At 52.9% G+C, this 9396-nt stretch overlaps 1 protein-coding gene across 1 annotated transcript in view; it reads left to right on the forward strand.

Moving 5' to 3' along the window:
• The first annotated feature begins 772 nt into the window (after positions 1–772).
• Il22ra1 (interleukin 22 receptor subunit alpha 1) overlaps positions 773–9396 on the forward strand; it is an 18125-nt gene continuing 9501 nt past the window's right edge. The window contains exons 1-4 of the mRNA XM_055611000.1: positions 773–926; positions 5685–5817; positions 6609–6787; positions 7079–7140. Coding sequence (XP_055466975.1) covers positions 884–926; positions 5685–5817; positions 6609–6787; positions 7079–7140 — 417 coding nt within the window. The 5' untranslated portion in view covers positions 773–883. The remainder of the gene's footprint in view (positions 927–5684; positions 5818–6608; positions 6788–7078; positions 7141–9396) is intronic.

The raw sequence follows: 9396 nt of genomic DNA on the forward strand, positions 1-9396 counted from the left end.
GCATCAGAAAATGCTTCCGTCTTCTTGGAGAGGACATTGCTTGCTGCTCAGTGCTTCATACGCAGGCTGGCAGGACTACCCGTTTACAGGAATGCCCCTGTCTCTGCCTTCACCCCATCCACAGGAGTGCTGGGATCCCGGATGCTGGAACCGCACGGCTCTCCAGCATCACTCAGGTTCTGGGGGCCCGAACACACTGAGTCATCTCCATTCCAGTTTCCCCCGCTTTTCAATAGATTCTTCACTCAAGATTCAAGCTTAAGGTTGCCTGGGCTTCCTAGCTCAGCAGCCTTGCCAGGAGGAGGCTGTTCCAGTCACCCTCTGCAGCCTGGGGGGACAGGGTAGGTGTAGGAAAGGAGGCATCGGGTCTCCCTGCCTTTCCTCCAGGCAGAATCAAGCCAAGAAGTCATTGCTGAAGGTATACTCTGACTTGTCCCCTCTCATGTCCTGTCCTTCTCAGGATAAATCCTCTTGTAATGGAATTATTAGGACAGAAGATACGCAGCAGGGGCTGGCTTTGGTTCGTGCTAATAGCTCCCTGATAAGATTGCATTTGGGCTTTGCCTTTCCCACCTCCTCAGCAGGCTGATCCACCAGCAGGGGCCTTGGGATGAATCAGTCACCAGACCAGATAAACAAGCCCTTCTGCTACAGAGCCTCAAGAAAGGAACCTCCCTTGGATCTCACCCAGGCCCTGGAATTCCTCAGCACCCAGCTAGGCACCTTTGTACCCCTGCCCCCACGGGCCCAGATCTTACTCTGCTTCTCCTCTCCCCGCCCTGTGCCGGGCGGAGCCAGCTGCCAAAGTGGCTAGTCTTCGCACATAGCCCAGCCTCTGTGCAGGGTCCAGAGCTGAGACCCAAAGGGGCCCTGGCGGGAGCCGATGAGGACACTACTGACCATCTTAGCTGTGGGATCCCTGGCCGGTGAGTGCTTCTTTACCTGTCCCCTACCCCAACAGCCAGGGAGCGCAGTTGCCTCTCGTGCCCCATGAGCCTCATAAAAGCCGGTTTCATTTTCTTCCTTGCTGGCACTAGACTGGGTGCCCGCTGAGTTTTCCTGGAGACAGGATGAGCTGCTCCAGGTAGCCGGAGAAGATGATAGAGTACCCCAGACCCCGGCTTCCCGAAGGGACTCACTTGACCTTCGAGTAGGCAGACATTGACCAGCTGTCTGAACTGGGGGTGCCGAGTCCTCACCCCTGGGGAGAAGGGGTGCCACTTCATTCTCGGCTTCTCACGAAGGAGGGGCAACAGGCTGGCCAAAGCTGGGGTTAGACCACTGTCTTCACCCATGTCTCCACAGACCCCTCTGTTTGGATCAGTAAAAGAACTTTCCTCCTACAAGGTGGGCTGTACTAATGTGCCAAGTGCCCATGCAAATGAGACTAAGGACTGTTGCCGTGAGGTGCAATCGGGTGAACTTTGGGGTTCCTACCTGTGAGACCTTCGCATGAGATGCAGGCTTGATCTGTTCTCCTGGAATGGATTCCAGGGATTCTTCCTCAGAAGCAGAGCTCAGGCGTGAGGGAAGGAAGCGGTCCGACCGTCTATGTCTATGGATGACTGTCTTGCTTAGTGCAGAATAGGGTCCCTAAAGAGACAGACCAGCAGCCTGGTGGTGGTGGCAACTGCGAATGCCTTGAATCCCAGCACTCGGGAGGCAGAGGCAGGTGGATTCTGTGAGTCTGAGGCCAGCTTGGTCTACAGAGCTAGTTCTAAGACAGCTGAGGCTACACAGAGAAATCCTGTCTTGAGAGAGAGAGAGAGAGAGAGAGAGAGCTGCTCCGGCTCCAGCCCTTAGTACCAGCGCTTCCTTCGCAATCCAGCTTGTGACAGGCTGTGGAGATTAACAGCTGCAGCTCCCAAATTCTCCAAAGCATGTTCTTTTAGGTCCCAAAGGTTGTGGTGTGGAGCCATGGGTGGCCTGACCCATTTGGATGGGGGGCCCAGATAGGAGCCCTGAGGAGGCTGGTCCCAGCATCAGCCGAAGACTCAGGCTCCCAGCCCAGCCCTCAGGCTGGCCCCAGGTCCCGGTGGACGTGGACGTTGGTTGTCCGTTTTTCCCAGCTCCCACAGCCGCTGATACATTGTTTTTCCAGCCAGATGTGAAACCTGTCTTTTATAAAGTGGCCGGACAACCAGACTCTCCGCCACACAGCTCCTTCCTTTCCCGGGTTTCACAATGTAGACTTTCAACCAGGAAGTGCAGGAATGACACAGGCGGGAAAAGCAGATGGATTTTAGGAGGGAGAGAAGAAGAGAGAGAAGCCTCGTTAGCCCCCTAAGTTAGGAGGGGCTCCGCCAGGTTTGCCTAGCCCGCTAAAATGCCTCCCACCCTGCCTCCCTTCGATTCTTTTATTGGGGTGCGCAAGCCTCAACCCCAGCCCCTCCTAGCCCAGACGTCCTACCTGGGACTGCTCTGCAGCAGAGTCTAACCCACAGGAGTAGAGGTTAAGCTCACCCAGACAGACCCCAACCAAATCTGCTCTCTCCTGCCCCGGGGCTCACCCCCATGTCCACCTAGAAGCCACTGCTCAAGTCTGTGTTCCTTCTGCTGGTCTCTCTTCCCCAGCTTGAGACCCAGGCCCAGCAGAGATCTTTAGAGACGGCCTCGGATCTGCCCGGGGATCCAACAAGCAGAATGGTATTCACATCTTGGGGCTCAGCGTCTCAGCCACCACATTAGGTAAAGACAGTGGGACACTCGAACGCCGCCCCCAAGGCCTCACGGCGTGGGCTCTAAGGAAGATCGCCACAGCTGCTGCCCCAGACTGACCCATATTCAGGGAGGTGTAGCCCGGAGACCTGCGGCAGCAGGGGTGGGCTCTTCTCCTCTTCTGCCCACCCTCGCCCCCGCAGCCCCCAGATCCCGGTAGATTTGGACGGCAGGAATGGCTATCCTCCCCCCAGACCCTCGTCTGCTGGGGGCTGTGGTCAAGCGTGGAGGAGGAAGGCGGAAACAGATCAAAGACATGTGTTCTAGCTCAAGGCCTTCCCTCAAAGCTCTGCACCTGTCTCTTTCCCACCCTCACCAACCAGGCTGTCCTGAGCATGTTCAGAGGCAGGGGCGGCTTTGCTGCCGTCATCTGCCCCTTCCTCCTCACCACAGGCCAGGTCTGGACTGAGGGAAGGGTTCTTCGAGCCCTGGGCTCTTTACTGACAGGGGCTTTGCTTCGGAGGCAGCAAGCCCCTCCCTGGTCAGCCTGGGGACAGGCCTGTCCAACCCTCTCCTCGTCTAAAGCTGAGCGAAAGCCTGGGCTAGAAGCAACGGCTGGCAGACAGGTTCTGTTTTGCTTTGGGCTTGGGGTTTTGGGCGCTGGGAGTTGAAGCCAGGGCCTCTTGCGTATTAAGCCACACTCTTATCTCTGAGCTATGCCCAGTCCTTGTTGTAAATTCCTTAAAGACTGTCTTCTGTCCTCCTCTCTCCTCCCATCTTCCTTGAACTGGTCCCCTGCCAGGGCTCAGACCACTGACACCTCCCCTTCGAGGAGGAGGAGGGCGCTCCTCCGCACACACTCTCCTGCCTTTCCAGCCCCTCCCTTACACTCGGGACAGACAGGGGGCCTGTAAAGTGCTGGTCACCTTCACAGGCCTTGTCACACTGCTCAGGCATGCAGCCCGTGTGGCCCTGGACCCTGTCAAATGCTACCTTTTGCCCTGGTCAACAGCCCCAGGCGAGCCTCGGTTCTCTCATTCACGAAATGGGGACAGCAGCTGTCACCGTCTAGACAGGGTGCATGTTCAGTGGAGAGGGATGAGCCGGTGGCTGGCAGCCGGCACGCCCTTCCTGCCCGTCAGCTGCTGCTGTTGCCGGCTTTGTCCGTTGCTAAGTAAGTCAAGTTGTCCGAGTTGTAGACTTGAGGAAACGAGATCAAATTGCTCTAAGGATTTCCCCCGTGGTGACTGACCCTGGCCATACGTCAGCATCTGCCCCTGCAAGGTCTGAGTGTAGAGGGCATCTTTGCCATCTAAGGAGGCAATATGGCTGGGAGGCAGGGACTGGTGTGGAAAGAATTCACCAGAGTCCACCAGACCTTCCGCATCACTGTGTGAAGCGATTGACTCCAGACGTGTGCCGTCTTGGGGCTTTTTCCTGGAGAACTCTGAAATAAGATTAAGAGTGCCAACCTCAGTGTCAAAAAGGTGAATGTGAGAAGCTTCGAGAGGTGGCTCAGCAGTTAAGAGCCCTGGCTTCTCTTGCAGAGGACCCAGGTTCAAATCCCAGCATCCACATGTCAGGCTCACAACTGTCTGTGACCCCAGTAATGTAACACTGTCACATCGACATACATGAAGGCAAAACACCAATGAACGTAAAGTAAAAATAAATTATATAGGTTTACATTTTTGGTTGTGAGCCCAGCCTTTAACGGCTGAGCCATCTCTCCAGCCCAAATTATATATTTATATTGTGTTTTCTCTTCAAATTATATATTTTAAAAGAGTGAGTGGGAGGGGCTGGGGAGATGGCTCAGTGGTTAAGAGCAGTGTCTGCTCTTCCAAAGGACCCAGGTTCAATTCCCAGGACCCGGGTTCAATTCCCAGCACCCACATGGCAGCTCACAACTGTCTGTGCCTCCAGTTCAAGGGATTCTGACACTTTCATACCAATGCACAGAGAATAAAAGTAAATAAATTATTTTTTTTAAATAAAATAAAACGTGAGTGGGAGGCAGTTAAGTTTCACGAGGATGTAAAGACATCTGACAGCTCAGTCACTGCTGGGAGGGGGCGGGGCCAGATTTTATACACTGTAGCCAGTTTAGGAAATGTCTTGGTGATTGCCTGGAAAGTTAAGAATAAAGGGAGGCTGGAGCTCGGCCGCAGAGAACTCACAGAACAATGCCCTGGGTTCCATCCTCAGCACTGCAGACTGGAGCTAGAGAAAGGAAGGAAGGGAGGAAGAAATGAAGGAGGGAGGGAGGAAGAGAGGGAGGGAGACAGAGAGGGAAGGGAGAAAGTTAAAGGTTGACCTACCAAGATGTGAACCCAAGAGAACTATATACACAATTGTGTCCACTCTGGATGCATACCCAAGAGAACTGGAACTATATGTTCACTTATTATTATTATTATTTTGGCACAAATGATCACATCAGCATTATTCAAAATAGTGGGGGAAAAAAGCTGAAATCCAAATGTCCATCAACTGATGATAGACAAGCAAAATGTGGTATATCATACTGTGAAATATTATCCAGTCTTAAAAAAAAATAAACAAATACTAATGCGTGCTGTGGATGAAACTAGGAAACCTGCTGAATGAAAGAAGCCAGACATGGGGCGGGGGGGGGGGGAGCCCACGATGTTAAATAAACGAAAGCTTCCAGAATTGGGGTATTCTAACAAAAACAAAACAGATTTGTGCTAGCCAGGAACTGGGGGTTGGCAGAAGAGGAATGGGCTGTGACCACCAATGTACAATTTCTTTTGTGGATACCGAAAATGTTCTAGAATTGGGTGGTACTGACAGCTGCACAGGGGTGGGAAGGGTCTCAGAAGACATTGACCAGAACACTTAAATGGTGGATGTCATGGAGCGCAAACCACGCTCGCTGGGCGGGAAGGGAGATGTGGGTGGGAGCAGCGAGGGGCGCTGGAGAATGAGGTGCCCCTCTCCTTGAAGGTGGGGGGCCCGCAGTCTGCAAACCCACCTGCTCACTCTGCTCCCGCCTCCTGCAGCTCGCACTGCTGAGGACACTTCTGGGCTCCTTCAACACGTGAAATTCCAGTCCAGCAACTTTGAAAACATCTTGACGTGGGATGGTGAGCCAGCTGGTACCCCTGGCACGGTCTACAGCGTGGAGTATAAGAGGCAGGTATCTCACCCAGCCCGACCCCCTCCTGACCCAGCTCTGCAGCCAGCACCTCTGAAAGTCCCCACACAGAGAGAGCGCTGACCTTCGACATCGCCCTCACGGAGGGAAGATACAATTCAAGTTAACAATACAGTTAAATAGCCTCCGAGCGTGAGAGCCTGATCCAACCATATAGCCGTGGGCGGTCAGGGAAGCCTGACCTCAGTTTCACAGTTTGTCGAGTGCGCATAATGACACTATGCCTGTCACAGGCTCTCAAACGGAGTCCGATGACGTCACTAGCATGCGCACCCTCTGTGCGATAAAGTAGTGATAACTGACTGTTGAGGGTGAGTTGGGTCCACAGACACTGCCCCTATGCCTCCTGCCTGCGTCCAGCTCCCACTGGACCCTTCTCCGTCCTGCCACTAGCAAACTCGGCAAGCCACTCCCCAGCTCTGAGCCTCGGTCTCCTCACCTGTAAAGAAGGGCTCACGGGGTTTGTGAAAGGGCAGGGAGGTGGCAAGGAGCACAGAAAACGGGCTTCAGCTCACAGGGTTTGTGCTCGCTTCAAACCACTGGGCACAGTTTCCTCCTCTGAGCAAAGCTGCCTCCCTTGAGCACAACTCGCGCACACACACACACACACACACACACACACACACACACGCACGCACGCACCTAGAAGGACCATTGTGAGATCCGACCTCAGTGTTCACACAGACAGACGGCTTCAACACTCGTTAGTAAACCACAGGCCTAGCGGAGCCGTGCGCTCACTGCGCACCGTGCCTGCCCTCACCTGTAGGTACGGGGAGAAAGCGTGGCTGGCTAAGGCGGGCTGCCAGCGGATCACCCAGAAGTCCTGCAACCTGACCATGGAGACCCGCAACCACACCGAGTTCTATTATGCCAAGGTCACGGCTTTCAGCCCGGGGGGCCCGCCAGTCACCAAGATGACTGATCGCTTCAGCTCGTGGCAGCACAGTAAGCAGGGGGCCTGCACATCCAGGGGGAGGGCAGAGGCTGGCACGCCCCTCCGGGGTGGGGTGGGGGTGAGCCCTCAGGCCTTCTGGAGTGGAGGGGACTCAGCAGCTCTCTGCATCTGGGCAAGTTGGGGATGTGGCTTTCAAAAGAAGGTGTCCCCAGGCCAGGGGTCGTTTCTTTTTCTCTAAGTCTACATGGAAGTTCCTAGGGCAGAGGGTGGCCCCGCCCCCCACCCTTGCCAGGATGCCTCCTCCATGTCTTCACTGTCTGGTATCCCACCCATCCTCTTAGGATGTAAAGCCCGCCACCTCTTCCCTTGCTGGCGAATCTTAGAGAAGATCCAGTTCCTCCCTGTAGCCCTGCCGGCCCTGCCTGGCCTAGTCCTCATGAGAAACACTCTGTATTCAGCGGGTCTCATTCTCTGCCTGCCCCAGCCTCAGGGCCTGCACTGCTCCCCAGGTCTGGGGGCTTAGTGCAACACAGATTCCAAAGAGAGTCCCTGAGTCCAGCCTTGACCACCTGATCTCAGCCAGTCAAAGCCAGCTGAGACTGTTGTTTATTCTCTATCCTTATGTATTCTCTATTCCCAGTGGCCCTCTCATTCAACAAAAAACGAATGAAAACTATCTGGGGAGAAATACTGCATCTGCACTGAGTCTGTCCACACTCTTCTTACCCTTACTTTCTGGGTGACACGGAAAGCACAACTACTTACCCAGCACTTACACAGTGTTAGGCATTCTCTGAGAACTGTGTACAGCGGGCGTGCTTAGGTTGAGCACAGTACTGGGCCACTCTACGCAGTGGACTAAGACAATGGGTTTATGCGTCGGTGAGGCAATCCAGCACCGATTCCCACAGACAGGGACAGACCCTGTGTACTGTTCATGTTGTCACAGCTGAGCTCACAGCTGTCAAAGACTGTGTTTGTTTAATATGTCTATTCTCAAGCTCCCTGACAAAGACATGAGCCCCAGGATAGTCTGAGGGACCCACTGGGTTCCCAGCCATTAGCAGAATGCTTGGAACACAGAAGAGGCTCCATACATGACTGCTGAATGAATGAATGAATGAATGAATGAATGAATGAATAGCAGAGGCCAGACTCTATACAAGCTAAGCATGTGTTGGTGTTGACTGACTTATGAAGTCATAATTCCCTGTGTTTTGAGACAGGCTCTTGTCTGTAGCCTTACCTGACCTGGATGTCACTTTGTAGCCCAGGCTAATCTCAAAATAGTAATGTCCTAGTTTGTTTTCTGTTGCTGTGATAAACACTGACCAAAAGGCAGGGAAGGGCTTGTCTAGGGCTTACTCATTCCCATCACAGTTTATCATTGTGGGACACAGGGCAGAAGCCATGGAGGGAAGCTGCCTTCTGACTTGTCCACAGGCTCCCTTGCAGCCCAGGCCTGCCTAGGAATGAGACTACCCACAGCGGGCTGACCCTCCTCCGTCACTTGGCCACCAAGAAAACGCCCCACAGACGTGCACACGGGCCAATCTGATGACCAGTTCTGCCTCAGCCTCCTGACCTGGTGCCAAATTCTTGTTTTAGAATTTCTTTGTTCATATAGTAGTGCCGGGAACTTTGCCATGCTATGAAGCATTTTCTGCAGCCTGATCTTCCATTGCTATGAAACAACTCATTCTATGGTGGAGTCCTAATTCCCTCTCCTTTTTGAGGACATTTATCTCCATTTTCCTTCTTTCTTTAAGATTTCTTTTTTACATTTATTATTTATTTATACGTGTGTGTGTGTGTGTGTGTGTGTGTGTGTGTGTGAGTGTCTGTGTGTGAATATGTCTTTGTGTGTTTAGATCAGAAGACAACTTTCTGGAGTTAGTTCTTTCTTTCTGTCGTGTGGGTTCCATGGGTTAAACTCAAGTTATTAGGCTCATGGCAAGCACCCTTATTCACTGAGCCATCTCGCCAGCCCTAGCTCCACTTTTCATGTTTATTGGAGTAAACATTCCCTGGCTAGGATGTTCTAAATCTTAGAGGGCAACAAATCATTGTCAGACTTGTACAAATTAGATTTGGGCCAAGTAGAGTGCACAAATTCCTGAAATTGGAAGCAAGATTTTTGTATGCTTACATTGTCATGGAGAAAAGAGCCTCAGCAACCATCATAACGTCAAAAAGGTATGCAGGGACTGGGGGCCTGGCTCAGTCAGCTCTTGCTGTATAATTCTGAGGAGTTTGAATCCCCAGCACCCATGGGGGAAAAAAAAAAGCAAAAATAAAAATCGTCAGGCATGCTTAGACTTGTCTGTATCCCCATCCCTGCAGTGCAGAGACAGGGAGAGCCTAAGAGCTCAGTGGCCAAGCCAGCCTCGCTGACACAGTGAGCTTCCAGTCCAGGGAGAGGAGACATTCCAACACCCTGACTGTGGGCTAGCTCAGCAGCCAAGAGCACTTGCTCTTGCAGAGAACTCAGGCTCTTATCCAAGCACCCACAGGGCAGCTCACAACCATCTTAACTCAATCCGGGGAAGCTCTCTTTGACCTCCTTAGCCAACCAGGCATACATGTAGTGCACAGATAGACATGGAGGCACAACATCCATACACATAGAATAAACCCAACATCTTCCTCTGACCTTCAC

Source organism: Psammomys obesus, unplaced genomic scaffold, assembly GCF_907164565.1.
Source record: "Psammomys obesus unplaced genomic scaffold, mPsaObe1.curated_primary_1811, whole genome shotgun sequence".
In the NCBI taxonomy this organism is placed as follows: domain Eukaryota; kingdom Metazoa; phylum Chordata; class Mammalia; order Rodentia; family Muridae; genus Psammomys; species Psammomys obesus.